Genomic DNA, 17,926 nt, shown 5'->3' with positions numbered 1-17,926 from the left:
TTTCTTAGATTTACCAATTAATATATATAGATATATATATGAGGACCCTTGTTTATAGGCAACTATGGGATGCTTAATTTGGAGTTCCTCCAAATATTTAATGATTTTAATTATAAAATTTTAATTTAATGTTGCATTTAATTAGAATTTTCCATTTAGGCCTTTCATTCATTTTATACTGCCACCTGCCGTCACGAGGCTTCAATCAGCTTGCAACAAATGTTATTTTTTTGTGACTCAAAGGGCTTGAGAGGTGGGTTAATTTTTCATTAACTTGGAACCTGGAGATTGTGATCAACTTCAGAAAACATCACCACTTTGATATTTTCCCTAATAAAACATATTAATCATTGATAAATTATAAGGCTGCCGATGCATCCTGAAATTTTTTAAGTTTACAGGTGGAAAGTATATTTAGAATAGGAAATTATGTTGAATGAAGAATAAAGAAAGAGGATCCAAAAAAAAAAAAAAAAAAAAAAGAAAAAAGAAAAAAGAAGAAGATAAAGAAAGAGAATAATGTTCAAAAGCATCTTTATGTACAAGGTCACTTACCCTTAGCCTCAGCTTTATGTTTTTGCTTTTGCTTTTCTCTAAGCTAGCATACTCTGCTTTAGCCTTTAGCCCCCTTTGAATTTTTTTTTTTATCCGTTTCTCTTGCTTTACTTCCCGTTACCGTTCCTGCAAAAAGAAGAAAGTTGTCCGCATAGCAAAAGCAATTTGGTGAAAACAAAATTACGAGAACACATTGCTCCTACTTGTCTTCAATGTTGTAAAATCAAAAGTAGGAAGATAGGGCGGGTGGGCGGCAATTGAGAGTGGTCATTTCTGCCCTTTGATAATTAAACAAAGCTACGAAAGTCGAAAGAATCCAATAAAGTGCTTTATGTATTACATGTCTGAGATTTTTACCCGAAAGACTATCTTTGTCCTCTCAAGTGGGGTATCCAAAATCTTTTAGAAGCATGGAATTTTGACAACAATCCCACTTGCTTTTCCAGCACTATCATTAATCTGCGTTTAAACAAAGCAAAAGCTTTCTCCATCATTTTCCTTCCAGCACACCTTGTAGTGCGTACAGTAATGACTATCAATCAGCACCTATATCATTAATTCATTATGTTCTGTTGTCCTCTATAAAAATTAGGATTCCTTTTAGTTTATTAAATCCACATATAAAGGGTTTGACAAAAATTGCTCATAAAAGGTATTATGGAGATGGTAGTGAAGTTGCAGAAGCCACATTCTTAAAGTTAAAGCCAAGAAATGGAAAGAACCATCTAGCCCGGTTGTAATAGTTTACTCTGAAAACTACAGAACCAAAACTCAATCTGTACCTGCTTCCCTTTGGGCAGCTTCTTATTTATATTCCAGGATTTGAAGTGTCTTGATATCACTGTTGATCATAACTATGGTGAGGAAAGATATTTCACTATCTTTCCCATAAGATATGAAGAACTCATGGCAACAGAGGCGATGAAGACGGTTCCAGCTAGTAACAAACTTTTTATAGCATGTTAAAGGTAAGAGAAACTTTAGACTAGAGAGTCTGGACAAATATCTCTACTCTATTTTCTGCAATGTATCTTCCAATAGCTACTACTGATATTATGTTCATGTTTCAACTTCAGGCATCAAAGCTACAAGAGCAGTGATTGATACCTCAACTACCATAATTCTTCTTGCTGGAATTTTTAATGCTCTTGCAGTAGCTAATCAGCTGGTGCTACAACCAATTATATCTACAAAGAGTAGATTTTGCAGCAAAAAGGAAATTTTAGCACAAATATTGCCAGAAGAAAGGAACTCAACCTTCACCAATGAGTACACCAGCTGCTCCTAAGCAGCAAGAGGACTACAAACTGAAGGACATGAAACCCCAGCTGGGGGAACGATGGCCACATGGAGGACTACGTGGTGGGGGTGGGTGGATTAGCAGTGAAAGAGCTACGAGCACTTATGATCTAGTCGAACAGATGTTTTATCTATATGTTCGAGTTGAGAAAGCCAAAGATCTTCCCACCAATTCTGTAACCGGAAGCTGTGACCCATATGTAGAAGTGAAGCTCGGCAATTATAAGGGAAAAACTCGGCACTTCGAGAAGAGAGCAAACCCTGAATGGAAGCAGGTCTTTGCCTTCTCAAAAGAGAGGATTCAATCTTCACTTCTTGAAGTTTATGTCAGAGACAAAGAGGTGGTGACAAGAGATGACTATATAGGGAAGGTGGTCTTCGACATGCATGAAGTGCCAACAAGGGTTCCACCAGACAGTCCTTTAGCACCTCAGTGGTATAGATTAGAGGACCGGCAGGGGAATAGCAAGGTGAGAGGAGAGATTATGCTTGCTGTTTGGATGGGAACACAAGCCGATGAAGCTTTCCCGGAGTCCTGGCACTCAGATGCTGCTTCAGTTCAGGGAGAAGGGGTTTTCAACATCCGTTCCAAGGTTTATGTTTCACCAAAACTGTGGTATCTCAGGGTTAATGTGATTGAAGCTCAGGATGTAGAGCCACTTGACAGAGGCCAACCACCACAAGCTTTTGTGAAGGCTCACGTTGGAAAGCAGGTGCTGAAAACAAAGATGTGCCCAACTCGGACTACTAATCCACTCTGGAATGAAGATCTAATCTTTGTAACAGCTGAACCTTTTGAAGAGCATCTGACTCTTACAGTTGAGAATAAAGTAACCTCTGCAAAAGACGAAGTTATGGGAAGGATAGTCTTGCCACTTACCATTTTTGAGAGGCGCTTGGATCACAGGCCAGTCCACTCTCGCTGGTTCAACCTTGAAAAATTTGGGTTTGGCGTCTTGGAGGGAGACAAAAGGCATGAGCAGAAGTTCTCAAGCAGGGTTCATCTCCGAGTCTGTCTTGAGGGTGCTTACCATGTACTAGATGAATCAACAATGTACATAAGTGATGTACGGCCAACTGTTAGGCAGCTATGGAAGAATCCAGTCGGCATCCTTGAAGTGGGTATTTTGAGTGCTCAAGGGATTCTTCAAATGAAGACCAAGGACGGTAGGGGAACCACAGATGCTTATTGTGTGGCCAAATATGGGCAGAAGTGGGTCAGAACCAGAACAATAATGGACAGCTTCAATCCGAAATGGAATGAGCAATATACTTGGGAGGTCTATGATCCTTGCACCGTGATCACCTTGGGAGTTTTTGACAACTGCCATCTGGGTGGAAATGAGAAAACAGCTACTGGTGGAGGATCTCAAAAAGACTCTAGAATTGGGAAGGTAAGAATCCGGCTATCTACACTGGAAATGGATCGAATTTATACAAATTCTTACCCTCTTCTAGTTCTACACCCATCTGGATTGAAAAAGATGGGTGAACTCCAATTAGCAGTTCGATTCACCTGTCTCTCTTTGGCAAACATAATTTATCTTTACGGACACCCATTACTGCCAAAAATGCATTATCTACAACCCTTCACTGTAAACCAATTAGAAAGCTTGAGATTTGAAGCTATGAATATTGTAGCATCAAGGCTAGGCCGAGCCGAGCCACCACTAAGGAAGGAGGTTGTTGAGTACATGCTGGATGTGGATTCCCACATGTGGAGCATGAGAAGAAGCAAAGCTAATTTCTATAGAATTGTATCATTGTTTGCGGGAGCAATCTCTATGAGCAGGTGGCTCCGTGAGGTGTGTCATTGGAAGAACCCAGTTACTTCAGTCCTAGTTCATGTCCTGTTCTTTATATTGATCTGCTACCCGGAATTGATCCTTCCAACTATATTCCTATACATGTTTCTTATTGGGATATGGAATTACCGGTTCCGGCCAAGGCATCCTCCTCACATGGATACTAAACTTTCATGGGCAGAAGCAGCTCATGCAGATGAACTAGATGAAGAGTTCGATACATTTCCTACCAGTAAACTTCAAGATGTAGTGCGTATGAGGTATGATAAGCTTAGAAGTGTAGCAGGAAGAATTCAGACAGTGGTGGGAGACATTGCAACACAGGGAGAGAGATTTCAGGCTCTGCTTAGCTGGAGAGACACAAGAGCAACGAGCCTCTTCATCATCTTCTGCCTTATGGCAGCTGTGATTCTCTATGTGACACCCTTTAGGATAATTGCTTTGGTTGCAGGATTATTTTGGTTACGACACCCCAGATTCCGAAGCAAGCTACCCACAGTACCAACCAATTTCTTCAGAAGACTCCCATCTCGCGCTGATAGCATGCTCTGAGCTAGAAGCAGATAACACCGGCAACTTGCCATTCTAATCAAAAGTGTTGTTCTAATGCAAAGCAAATTTCCATTTCTTTTCAATTCTTTTGTTCCATTGAATGGACATTGCTAGTATTTTCCTTTTGAATTCCTATGTTGTTTGGAACTTGTATGTCTAGAAAATAAAGTGATTCTAACAATTTGGTTCACCAAATTTTGCTTGAGGATCTTCAGTAATAATATTAATCCAAAAGGGTCCCAAAATTCAAGTCACAAGAGTACCCATTATTGGCACAAGGCATATAATCTTAGAACCCGGTAGCTCTTAACTTGACAAAAGCTGACCTCAGAAGTGCACAATGACACTATGGAATTCAAGTTGATAGATACATCACGAAATTGAAATTTGAAACGTGAGTTCACAAATGGAATAAGTGATTTTTTTTTTTTTTTTTTAAGAAAAAAAGGGACTAGCAAAACTGCCGCTAATGGCTAATCGTAGTAACCCGAGGCGAGGCAAACCAAACGTGTCCCCAAAGACAGGAAACCAAAAATTTCCCAAAGATGCTCCGATTGTTCCAGTGTTCTTTTTCCTTTTTTGTCTTTTGATAAAAATTGTTCCAGTGTTTTGGTTGTTCTTAAAAATGTTTTTTCCCCCCAAGCATTTTCCTTGTATAAAAAATAACAAATTTTATTATATTTTTATATAGAGATTAAAGAAAAACCTCAATTCACCACTTCAAAATATTAATACAAAATAATTAAAATCAACCGAAAAAATAAGTAAAATTAAAATAAAATTATACTAATAAGTATAATGAAAATAAGAGTGCAACACACACACAAAATATATATATATATATATAACTTTTTATAAAAAAAACTAAAATAATTATAAAAATTATCAATTAAACTTACACAGTTACATTATCACATCTATAATTACAAGCCCAGAAACCTCCAAAAGGTCACTTGAAACTTGTTTTAGTATGAGTATTTCAAGCATACTATAGATTTTTAAGGTATTTTGATTATTTTAGACATTTCAAAGTTATTTGATCCATTTTTAAATGTATGAATTTTTTAATCATTTTCGAAGTTTTCATGGTGTTTAAATCATTTCAGAGGCTTTGAGGGTGTTTTAATCATTTTGGATATTTTAAGGATATTTATACCATTTTAGAGATTTATATGGCATTTTATTCATTTTGATGATTTAATTTACAAGTATTTTGAAAGCCTTGAGGACATTTTGATCATTTTGGAAATTTTAGGAGTATTTCCATTATTTTAGAAGTTTCTAAGATATTTGGCCATTTAAAAGGCTACCAATGGGGGTGTTTGGTGAATGTTTTCATACAACAATTTTCAGTTTTTAAATAATATTTTACGCATTTTCACACACTTTTTTAGTCACACGTATTTTCACAAAAATTTTTAAACAAAAATTTTCAGTTTTTAAACACATGTACCAAACGGGTCATTTCAAAAATATTTTTTAAATGTTTAATAACATTTTGAAAATTTTAGGGGTATTTTAGTTATGGCTAAAACATCATTTTGGTCTCTATATTTTGGACTTACAATCAATTTGGTCCTTACATTTTAGTAGTAGTCAATTTGGTCTATATTATTTTTAAGTTGCAATCAATTTAGTCTCTATATGTTAACTTGCTTACGGAAGCTAATAAAATAGTATATAATTATATATTTAAATATTTAAAAAGCTACCTAAGCATTTTAATTTAAAAAAATTCCATTTCAGGGAAAAAAAAAATTAACTGAAAAATGGAAAGTACAAAAATAAAGAAAATGATTTTTTTAATCTTTAATTTCTTTTCTTTTCTTTTTCATCCTTGGACTCTCTTAGCTTAGATACAAAACACAATATTTTTAGCAAAACAATAATACAACAATCTGAAACCAAACATGGTAGTAGCACTTACTTTTATTTTCATCTTCGCCTCCCTCTCTCTCATTCTCTCTAACACACAGAAGCAAAAATCCAAATCTATTTTTCCGATAACCGTGGCTGAGCATTGTGGAGTAAAAGGGGGCATCGATGGCTTCATGCGAGGATTCGACATCAGATGCCCAAGGGGAACCGTGGACGCGGAGTACGCCACCGTGGACGACGCGAGGAGGAGAAGTGGGTCTCATCCATTCCGATAACTCACCGGAACATATCTACCTCCACTCACTTCGTGATGGGTGATTGGGATTCGATATCGGCGAACAAATCTAGGCCTTGTGGTTTTGAATGCACTGTTTGATTATAAATGGCAAAACCAATTTCTGGTAGTTGAGGGGTTTCGGTCTTGGGTGGTTGAGTTTTTCAACCTTCAATGGTTTGGATATTGATGTTGGCTATAAATGGTTAAATCTAAGGGTGTTGATAGTTGGGAAGTTGTGTGAAGTTGCTAGGAAAATAGATAAAAAGAGAAGAAAATGAAAGAAAATTAAGTCTGGGTGATTATTATTTAGTTTTAGATTGTTGTGTTGCTGGGAATAGTGTTCGGAAGCTGAGAAAAGTTTTTTAGAATACAGAAGAAAATAAAAGAAATTGAGGACTGTTATAAAAAATAATTTTTTTTTCCTTTCAATTTCAATTAATCTTTTCGTTTTTTTTTTTTTGGGACATGGATTTAAAAAAAATTAAATGCTTAGGTGGCTTTTTAAATATTTAAATATTTAACTTTATATTATTATATTATCTACATGTGTGCCAACAAGACAAACCATTTATCACATAAGCATTTTCTATTAGTAAGTTAATGGTAGGAACTAAATTAACTGCAAATTAAAATTAATAGAGGTCAAATTGACTAAAATGTAAGAACTAAATTAATCGTGACCCCCAAAATGTAAGGACTAAAATGATATTTTCGCCATTGTTATGGATTCTGTTCTGTTCCGACTAGAATGGCGGGAATATATCGTATTAGTGTGTAAAATGAAATGGTAATACTTTCCATTCCACCTCGGATTAAATTTCGCCCAATTTCGGCCCGTTTCAAGTGTTCTGGTCAATTCCGGCCAATTTCAACCGAAATTCATTTTCCGGCCGGTATGAATTTCTGAACTTGATCGACATCTTTTTCGCTAAATCACCAAAAACCCTTCTCATTCTCTCATCAGTATCGCATTTTTGCACTTGTAGCTCCTTGTCTCTCTATCATCTCTCACTATCTAACCCTCTCACCTATGATAGAGAAGTTGAAAATAAAATTGAAGAGCAGGATGAAGCAAAAATGGTGTGACTTGTGAAACAAAAAGGGAGAAGAAGAAGAGGAGAAGAGGAGAAAATAGCTTAGAATGTGAAATGATGAAGAAAAACTAGCAATAATGAAAGAAGTAGCATTTGAGCAGGTTATAGTGTTGTCACTAGTCACATGAGTGGGTTGGGACTTGGGAAAAACTGAAAAAGTAGTCAATAGGAAGCTTCTTGGAAGCTTATTTGTGTAAAATTACCCAAAATGTGAGTTTTATTTCCAAAAAGAAACCATAGATAAATGTTTAAAAAAAAAATAATAATCCCACTTTTTTTTAATAGAAAACTATATTAAATTCATTATTTTATATAATAGTAATAATAATATATAAATATATATATTTTAGTAGTAATTCCGAAACAGTTTCCGAAATTATACCCAAAATTGACTGGTACCAAAATATTTCATTTCAATGAACAAACCGAAACGGGTTCCGAAACGGCATTTATAACATTGGTTTTCGCCTTTAGTTAACTTGGAGATATTAGAGATAATTCTATTATTTTGAAAGCTTTTGCTGTCATGAAGCTAAAACTAAGGTTAATAGTGTGTTTTCCTAATCAGTGGGGAATGATTTTCAGTTTGACCAAGTATTTCAATCATACCTAAAACCCAAAAATGAAAGAAAACAAATAAGACCTAAGAGTGTAATAGGTCCACGAGATCCATGTATCCGCAAGTTAAGATAGAGAGTAGGAGGAAAAGGGAGAGAACCCCAAATATCATTTCCTTATTTAGCATTCAGAACTATAAACCAGAAAGGTGATCTGCTGCTTTAGTAGACAACCAAAATGGCAAAAAGAATTTCTCGCATAAAGCAAATCTTCTCAATACAAAATTTTGGTTCTGCAAGTAAAATTTGAAATAATGGCAACTAATAATCTAGTCAAACAAACTTCAGAGTCAAAAATTGTCACAGTAAGAACTGAGATATTTTGTCTAAAACACTAGCTCATGAGGCTTCATGCCTGACTTGAGAGAAAATCTTGCAGCCAAATAGCTCTTCAGATCTGGAACACCCTCAATGGACTTGATCAATGAGTCATCAACAAGCTTCTGATCATCTTTCTTCTGTTGCGGGATTGCCTTCTTTTCCTACAGATTTTCAAGGTAAAACTAATTAACAAAGATAAATATTCAAGCAGACATTGTTTTGAGCTTGGTATTCCAAATTCTTAAAACTACCTCATGAAGGAAAAACAGACAAAAAATGGAGCAGATGAATCAGGTCACCACGAGAAGGTTATTTTAATATAGAAAAAGGACGCTATTTACGCATCTTGTGGCAAAGGAATCCAAGGTTACACCAGTGTCTCGGACATTCTGAGGAAGGCATACTGAAGATGATTAGATGGGAAGTTAGAACTAGGATTGAGGCAGGTGAACACTTCAGAAATTCTGTCCTAAGTAGGACTGTTTTCTGCTCGTGGGGCATTTCCTCCTCTGTTCTCAATAGCTTGGCAATCTGCTCTTGTCTGGGTTGTGACAGTTCAATTTTTTTTTTTTTTTTTTTTTTTTGGGAGGAGAGGGGGGGTGGGGGGGTGTGATAAGGGATGTTAGTGTAGCTTGTTATTGTGCTGGTTGTTAACTGATGTTAGTGTTTGTGCTGGTGGTGTTGGGTTGTATCTGTTTCTTTGATCTATGCTGAACTTTTCTTCATGGTGATAATTTTACTAATTCATAAAATTTATTAAATAAAATAAAATAAAAAATAAAAAAGAAGATATAGAAAAAGAATAATTTTAAATGAGGTTAAAACTTACAGATGGCAAAATAGAAGATAAAAAGTATTAGCAAAACAACTATCGTCTATAGATAAACTGCACTTATATACATAACTACATATCATCCCTATGTGTGTGCATTTGTGCGCGCACGCATGCACACCGTCTGTGCATGATAATCTCAGGTTTCCAGCAATGCTCAATATCATTTCCATGCTGGATGGATTATGTTGAATCATTAACAAGCAGATGACAGCTTTTAATTGAAAAATATCTGTAAAACTTAACTTTGATAAATAAAATATACAACAAAAACAGGCTGATGAACAAACCTCTTTCTCTGCCTCAAAGAACTCCCCCTCTCCTTTCTTTTTCTTCTTCTCTGCTTCCTTTGCAAAGTAACAGTCACCAAACTTTTCTAAATTGACCCCAGAAATTTCAACCTTGGTGGAAGTTGCAATCACATAAGATTGGTTCACACGTCTTAAAGGAACACCATTGATCTTGAATGGCCCTGTTACAGAATAAATTCAGCAATTAAGCAAGATTCATACAAAATCAGATTTCTTCTAAATTTCCATTTTTCCCTGGAGGTAATGGAGTAGTGCTAGTAATACTAAACACGCATAGGAAATAACAGAAAATTAGTGAAGGTACATAATCCTTGGAAAATATACCACACACTTAAGCATCTTATGCAACAATGACTAATCAATTCCTAAAGGAACAACGCCATAGAGTGATGCAGGAGCATCTAAGCCAAAAGCAAAGAACGCCAAGGAATTTATTTTGTATAACACATAATTATTAGCACAAGACTAGTCTTTTATTTCTCTATGTCATGTTTAATATATTACTATGTCTTTACTTTAAGAAATTTCAGATTTGAATACTTCTTGAACTCTTTGAGCCTAGGAATACATATTTGATTGTTCTAACTCCAATCTCATTATCTTTTTCTTTGCTTTAATCTTGTGTTGTTGCTAGAATCTCTTCTTAACCCATTCTTCTACACTATAGCTAAGTTCTCCTCACCTCATCATAGAAGCAATTTGTGGTATTCCTTTTATAGTGTACAATGTACCAAACATCAACATGCCATGACAATATCTATAACGCACCAAATCATGCTTTCTAGCACTATCACCGTATATGATTCAACAATGAGAGCAATCAAGAATAAACATAATCTTTGCCAACAACAAAAACTAACCCAAGATCATAACACCAAACACAACTCCACTTAACAAATGCATGACAGATATAAACTATACAATGAAGTAATAAAAATGGATTTACCAGTAACTAGAAGTAACCCAGATGAGAGTTGTTTGAGAAAAACAACTCTCTTCCCCATGAACCTCCCAGCCAACAAAATCAACACCGTCCCCGGAGTAATAGTCGCTCTCAGCTTCGTGGGTTTAGGCTTCCTCTTATTTATTAGAGGCTTCTTCACGTCATCAGCTGGGTAGAACTTTGGAGGCTTCTGAAGCTCCGCCATTGGTGAAGCTGGCTCGGCATCGTGGCGGGGGAAAACGCCGCCGTTTTTGGCCTTGATAGCCCAGAGACCACGCTTGTGATACATCTTTGACCTTGAGTACTTGCCCACGCCTCGAACAAGATCTGGGTTCCTGCTCTTTCTCGCGCTTCTCACTGTACTCGGCGCCATTCTATTCTTCTAGCGCTCTCTCGCTCGAGCCAGAGTCAGAGAGACAAAAATGAAAGGCGCAGTTTGTGTCTGTGAGTGTGTGAGATCAATTGGAGATAAACCCTACGAGGGGTTTGGGCCGGTTTCATCCAAATATTCTTGGACTTAATTCCTGACTACGGCCCAAAACGAAAAAGGAACTTTTGAGTTTTAAACCTATGGGTGTAAACCTTAACAGCATTGGCACCCGGACTTCTAAATGCCATGTATAAGCATATTTTAACATTAAGGCATTAAAAGTGAGCTACATCCGGACTTGTAAAATTGTAAAAAAAAATTAAAATTGTATTGCAGTACCATCTTAAATGTAAGATGAATAATATATTGTTTTTTATTCAGCACTCTCTCTTCACTCTCTTTTAGCACTCTCACTTTAGCTCTCTCTTTGTGTGACTCTGTACGAATTCCCTCTCTCATTCAAGACTTGCCACCAGAGCTGCTTGGGCAGTTTTGCATGGAGTTCATTGTGGGGCATGTGGGTCGTGGTGAGTCCTACATGGAGAACGGTGTGGCAAGGTGGGTTTTGATTTTGGGTGGGTTCAGATGGGGTTTTGATCGGCGTGGGTTTTGTGGAGATTAGAGTTTTAATAAGCGTGGGTTCTGTGGAGATCAGAGTTTTGATCGATGTATATGGAGATCGGGTTTTGATTGTGAGGGTTATGTTCCGATGGGGTTTTGATCAAGTGGGTTCCAATGTTCTGTGGGGATCGAGTTTTTATCGGCATGGGCTCCATTCTGATGGGGTTTTGATCGCGTGGGTTCTGTGGAGATCGGATTTTGATCGCGTGGGCGTTGAAATAATGGGCTTATTGGTTTTCTGATTTAATGGGTTTGTTGGTTTACGATTTAATGGATTTTTTTTCCGATGGGTGTATGGCATGGTGGTGGTGATTGGTGGCTTGTTGGTGTTTAGCGGCAGTGGCAAGTCCAATCACTTTAAAGATCATCATGGATTGTTGATGGTGGGTTTTTCTTCAAATTTTTGTTTTGCGATTGTTGTTGTGATTTGCTGGGGTGGCTGGTGGTGTAGCAGTGATTTGGGTCCGTGTTGTGGGTGATTGTTGCTGGGTAGAAGACTGGGTAAGTGATTGTTGCTGGGCAAAGGAGGTGGTTGTGGTACTAATCTAGGTTTGTTCATGGTGGAGAGAGAGAGAGAGAGGGAAGAAGGAAGAAAGACAAAAATTAGATAGAGGAGATTATTTTTTTGGATAATATATTTAATTGTGTAGATATATTATTTAAATGTATTGTATAGGAAAATAAAAATTGGGATATTGGATGTGTTGAAAAATGGTATGGTATAAATGATAAAGTGGGTTTTGAGATGGTAAAATAGAATTTTTTGTAAATTCCGAATGTAAATGCTCTAATGGGGGTGCGCTTGTCAAGGCCAAAAAGAGTCGATCTTCTTAGCTTTTGGAGCTTACTTTGATGGCCTTGTAAATTTTTTTTTTTTTTCCTTTTATAAGGAATTTGTTGGGATTGAGATTAGATAGGTATTGTACTATTGTTAATGGCTAAGACTGAAAGTTGAAAGAAAATAAAAGAAATTAAATTTTCTATTTTGGTCTTTGGCAAATTTTCATTTTCTTTCATCTTTGGTGTTTGTTTATGATGTGGCACTTTTATTAATCAAAATAATGAGTTGTCAGTTCCTCAAAATATATATATATATGATTTGTCAATTTTGAATATTATTATATAAGCCAAATAAGCTTTATATGTGCCAGCTGTGTACATTGTTTGTCACATAAGCATTTTGCGTTAGTGAGTTAATGGTAGGTACTAATTTGACCTCAAATTAAAAATAATAGAGACCAAATTAACTGCTGTCAAAATATACGAACCAAATTGATTATGACCCCAAATATGCATGGGATCACAAGAAACTGCTAATGATTTTTTGCTTGGATCATAGCCCAGGATAGCAAAAAACTCTTCTATTGTGGGACAGAGTTCAGCAGTTTTAAATCGGAACACGTGATATTCAGGACCCTAGAATTTCACAACAGCATAAAGGAAATCCCACTTAATCTTGACATTCATTAATTCCCTTTAGTTTGTAGGCTGTAAAATTGGTCTTGGTACTAAAATCAAGCGACGAACCCATCTATTGATATCATGAACTGTTGAATGAGAAAATTTTTGGTTGCTAGCCATGGATGGCTTTTGCTTGTGATTATTGTGTTTTGCTAACCTTGATGTAGAGATTTTTTGCAAGAGAGATCATCAATATAAGCTACATTGGTTCCTAATCAGGTTTTAGATAGGTTTTAGCGAGTTTGTAGTTGAATAGGAGATTGTTTCATGATCATAAACGAAGAAAATATTTTCAAAAAACACAAAAATGCGAAACACGCGTTGGAAAAGCGTGAGGAGTCGACCCACGATGGCGTAAGTGTCATGGTGTGGCCAAGTGCCATTCGGCACTCTAAAAGTGCCAAAAAGCACTCCTTAAATGCCAAGAGGCACACGACCCTGCCATCACTCATTCATGCAATTTTGCGCTCTCGGACATTTTTTTTTAGGATCATCTAACACTCAAAAAGATTTTTTTGATTAAACTAGGGCATTCAAACATGCCTAACTTATTTGTTTTCAAAAATCATCACTTGCATCATTATTTTCGAAAATTGACCAAATCAAGATTTTTCCAAACTCATGAACACATGTCTCAAACTAGGGGCATTCTTTTATATATTATTATAAAATATGTATTACAGTTTAATATTAAGAATAATTCATACCAAAGAAGAGACAATAAATGGGTTGGCCTAGTTTAATCGGAACCTAAGGGGTTGTCCTAGATTGGGCTAAAATACTCAAATCCAGGTACAGCGTATTTGGAGTTTGGAGGGGAGATGAGATGAGAGGGGGCGACGAGGGGAAAGGATAATGGTTACCACATCCTTTTGTTTGATGTTCCAAAAATTAAGACTAAGGTAGAGGTGAATAGACATCTTTCTCATTTGTTTAAATCTTTTAAAAATTTATAATTATATTCCTATTTTTTTTAAAATGAAATAGATATAAATTAACATAATAAGAGCAAATGGATAATTAATTTTTTTTAATATAAATGGAATTCTTCCCCTCCAAATTTCCCACAATTTGAGGAATATTAATATTAGAGGTTTGGAGGAGACACCCATCCAAATCTCCTTAATCCCCTTGCTTTTTTCTTAAAAGAAAAACATTCAAACTAAGTTTAATTAAACACCCTTCATCCCATCCCTTCTACTCCCCTCTTTCTTTTTTGAGGAAATGAAAAATATCACACTAATTGAAAATTATACTAATCTTTTATTTAATTTAAAGAAATAGATATAAATTGTCACCATTAAGAATATATATATATATATATTACAATATAATTTGAAACTTTTGTCTCTAAATTCTTCTAATTTGCAAGAATTAAAAATGAGGGCTTGGAGAGTATCTTATATACCCTTTAAACTCTGTCAATCTCTTTCCTTCCTTTAAAAATCATGGTAATTAAAAACCTGATTCACTTCTCTCAGTTTTCCTCTTCTCCATTCTAACCAAATACACTGTTAAAGTAATTACGTACCAAAATAATTCTATGAGTAGATATTTTAGATTCCATATAGCACCGGCATCTCATGAGAGTGAGACATGTGAGTACGCTTCATTCTGTTGGGGCTAGGTATCCCAACCCAAACAGGAACATATTCTTGTTCCTCATGATTCACCTCAGCGTTATGTTAGAAGTTCAACGAATTGTAGACAGTGAGTGACCACAAACGAATTAGACAGTGATGATACCCTCATCCACATCAGAAAAGAGAATATACCCACTTTGAGTTATTGATGATGATAATCGTACCTGTCTAACAAAGCCTTCAATGGTGGACAACTTGTTGATAGCCATAGCCATCTGCCCCATGTAGTTAGCCATGTTAGGCGGAGAGCTCAATGAATCGGAGGTTAGGGTATCCGTGAGAGACTGATTGAGGGCCTCAAGCCCTTGAGAAAGAGCCTCTTCAGCCTCCTGTGTAGATTGTTGCAAACCACAGATACCCAATATTTGCTGCTCCGTTAATGGCTCTACTTGATTCAATAGAATCTAGCAGACAAACACAATACAAAAAAGCAATATTTTAGATACCCCAGTTTGTAAGACATATAAAGTTGGAAAATGCTAAAAATGTTATCAACATTACAACCAAAAAAAAAAAAAAAAAATTAACAGATCGACGTAACAATAAATATAATTATTATCATATTAATAATAAAAATAAATAAATTTCTTACTATTTTTTTGTGCTTAATTCTTTTTAAAGAATCATTATGTGTTTAAAAATTGACACAATAATTTTATGATAAAATATTTCATATCCTGAGTATCATAAAATTACAGTCCTAATATTAATGAAGAAAAGTAAGAAAATATATAAAACAATAATATGTACTCGAATTTCTTCTCAAAAAAATAATAATAATATGCACTCGAATTCTCTTCCAATTAATAAAAGAGAATCAAATCTTCTTGGATATGATGTATTCTATATTTGCGCAAGGGGTTGTTGTTTATTTGCTAGAGACCAAGGGAGGAATGAACATGGTTTTCAAACCTTTGTTTCCATCAACGAGAAAGAAATAGAAGACAGAGGAGTAGAGAAACGGGAATCTCTCTTTTTCTTTCTCTCCCGAAACCAGAAACTGCAATAATATACATGGCTTTATTGGAATAATACCTAACTCGACCATATAGTGAAAACCTTCACAATACCTTTCGTCATTCATTGATCCTAGTTCATTATACGATATCTTCCTCACCAGTGCCACCGACACTAGTTGCACACTAGTGCATTTAGCCTCTTCTACACCCCTCATGCTACTGTATATCTAAAGCTCTTTATGTATATATGTATAAATATATTTACACTTCATTCATATAAGAAAGAGATTAATTATTAGTTCCTAAAAGACATAGTAGTGTTAGCTGTATCAAATCCTTTCCCTTTCAGTGTATCTAATAAATCTACTAATGTTAGTTCTTGACCTAATTCATGCTTAGGGATGTTTTTTTTTTTTTTTGGGTGATTTCTTTCATGATCTTTTTTTCATATATATTTTGTGTTTTACGTCCTTTACCACATACATTTGGCAATGTGATTAAACTGAAAAGAGCTTAGAAATATAAGTATTATTTTTTCTTAATTCGATAGTATACCAAAAGTAGATTTAAACTCTGATCGTCTCTAATAGAAACACTAAAATGTCAAATTGAAGTATAAAATTTTTAGCAAAGTTGTTATTAGTATAACTTTGAAAATAGGTTTGGGGTACCTTAATGAGCTCAGATGGGCGGAATCCACCCATCCACATAAAGCACCGTTCGGCTGGAGTCTTCCACATGCCAGAAACAAGATGGAACACATCGGCTTTGGCAACCATGCTTTTAAGATTCAGCTTCTCATCAAAGTGTGCTAAGAAATTGTCCACAAATAGTCGAAGCTCATTCTCTGGCAAATGCTCCTGTACAGCCGCTCGGAGCTCACAAGTGATTCGATGGTGTTCCTCGAGCCATCTCGCATACTCCATATCAAAGAAAGCAGCATCTGATTAAGAAAGAAAAGAAACAATTAGATAAAAGGTTCACGTTCAGCCCTTGAAACAAAAATGAGAAAATCTGAGGTAATTGCAAAGAATAAAAAATGTGAGAATGACTTTTTTTTTTTTGGGATGAATTAGAAATACCTGAGCTAACGTTATTCACAGCAAGTGGATGTCCCTGGTCTCCTCCTATAAGAGCTCCTCCACCAAAAAACATTCCCTAAAAGAAAACCCAAATATTAATCGTAAATGATCATTTCATGGTATGATTTAGTAGTAAGAATGGTTCAATGAAAAGAGGGTCCTAAATACTTGAGCTTTAGCTCTTTGTAGCTCTTGTTCCAGCTGCGTAAGCTTTATCCTACTTGATTCCAACTGCTGAACATATGCCTGTAGTGCAACAAAAAAAGAAAAAAGAAAAATAAGATGAAGATTAGAACTCATAAATTAAAATGATTCATTTTTCAAACCTTGTCTGAAATGTTAGAGTCACAAACAATTAAGTAGTTATTTTGTTACTTAAAAAAAGTAATAATTTTAGGCGGATTTTACCTTCTTTCTAAGCCTGCTCTTCCTAGCTGCCTCTCTATTTTGAGCAAGTCTTCTCAGAGTCTGCTTAAAATAATCAAACAGTACAAGATCAACATTAATTGTCCGAGAAGAAACAAGAGTTGAAGTAAAATACTATAAGCAAAGAAAGCAAAACAGTACCTTAGGATCCGGTGTTTTAGGACCTTCCTGCTCTGAACTTGAGGTTGGACCTTTGCGGTTACCTTCACACTGACAAAACCCACAAAATTTAAAATTCAAAATTATAATCCAGAATCTCAGTTGTCAATACTATACTGAATTATATATTATTAATTATTGGTTTAGTTAGGATAATTATTATATTAAATTAGTAGACTATACCTTGATAGCTTTGGCAGGTTCAGGCCCTGTGGGAACATCATTGCGTGCGTTGGCCAACTCCATGAACGGCTCTGATGGTCTCTTGGAACCACTATTTGATGGAGAAACCAACCCCGTACTAGCCTACCAAATTCAAATAAACCTTATCACTCATTGATTTTGATAAAAAAATTATATATATATATATATATATATTTTGTGCTTAAATAAAATATGAATAAATTAAAACTAGTATAGTACGGGTTAGACTTATATACTTTCGTTGATGATGGCTCTACGTGCATAGGCTGAGATGGGAAAATGTTCAGAGTTGGAGGCCTCATTCCTTGGCTCTCTGCAAAAATAAATTCTAACCTCATTAATTATATTTATATTCAGAGAGAGAGAGAGAGAGAGAGAGAGACAGGTAGAGACATAATGATTAAAGGAGGATCCAAGTGAAAGAGAAGTGAGACAAGGCAAAGGAAGGTGGGTTAGCTATGGGATCGTAGTCATGCATTTGTGGCCTCTGCCATCCCAAACAGAAAAGGGCAGAGAA

The 17,926-nt window shown here is 35.7% G+C and overlaps 3 protein-coding genes and 1 long non-coding RNA gene across 4 annotated transcripts; 1 reads left to right on the top strand and 3 right to left on the bottom strand.

The window, feature by feature from the left end:
• Positions 1–354: 354 nt before the first annotated feature.
• LOC136063761 (uncharacterized) lies at positions 355–6,707 on the bottom strand. The gene is made up of 2 exons (XR_010625399.1): positions 6,139–6,707; positions 355–681 (listed from the first exon to the last, which is right to left on the bottom strand). It is a non-coding gene; the product is annotated as an uncharacterized LOC136063761 (long non-coding RNA).
• On the top strand, positions 1,210–4,406 carry LOC112034535 (FT-interacting protein 1). The gene is made up of 2 exons (XM_024067350.2): positions 1,210–1,523; positions 1,632–4,406. Exon 2 carries the CDS (start codon positions 1,821–1,823, stop codon positions 4,209–4,211), a length of 2,391 nt encoding a protein of 796 aa, XP_023923118.1. The 5' UTR covers positions 1,210–1,523; positions 1,632–1,820; the 3' UTR covers positions 4,212–4,406.
• Positions 6,708–8,157: 1,450 nt separating the features above from the next.
• On the bottom strand, positions 8,158–10,946 carry LOC112034536 (large ribosomal subunit protein eL6). The gene is made up of 3 exons (XM_024067351.2): positions 10,488–10,946; positions 9,521–9,702; positions 8,158–8,559 (listed from the first exon to the last, which is right to left on the bottom strand). Exons 1-3 carry the CDS (start codon positions 10,855–10,857, stop codon positions 8,404–8,406), a joined length of 708 nt encoding a protein of 235 aa, XP_023923119.1. The 5' UTR covers positions 10,858–10,946; the 3' UTR covers positions 8,158–8,403.
• Positions 10,947–14,652: 3,706 nt separating this feature from the next.
• Positions 14,653–17,773, bottom strand: LOC112034537 (bZIP transcription factor TGA10). The gene is made up of 8 exons (XM_065764613.1): positions 17,646–17,773; positions 17,389–17,511; positions 17,188–17,256; positions 17,029–17,088; positions 16,789–16,866; positions 16,621–16,696; positions 16,210–16,481; positions 14,653–14,983 (listed from the first exon to the last, which is right to left on the bottom strand). Exons 1-8 carry the CDS (start codon positions 17,745–17,747, stop codon positions 14,666–14,668), a joined length of 1,098 nt encoding a protein of 365 aa, XP_065620685.1. The 5' UTR covers positions 17,748–17,773; the 3' UTR covers positions 14,653–14,665.
• Positions 17,774–17,926: the final 153 nt, after the last annotated feature.

The sequence above is a fragment of the Quercus suber genome, unplaced genomic scaffold (assembly GCF_002906115.3).
Source record: "Quercus suber isolate HL8 unplaced genomic scaffold, Cork oak 2.0 scaffold_572, whole genome shotgun sequence".
Classification (NCBI taxonomy): domain Eukaryota; kingdom Viridiplantae; phylum Streptophyta; class Magnoliopsida; order Fagales; family Fagaceae; genus Quercus; species Quercus suber.
The sequence above is the reverse complement of the archived record's forward strand: the minus strand, read 5'-3'. Positions and strand labels throughout refer to the sequence as shown.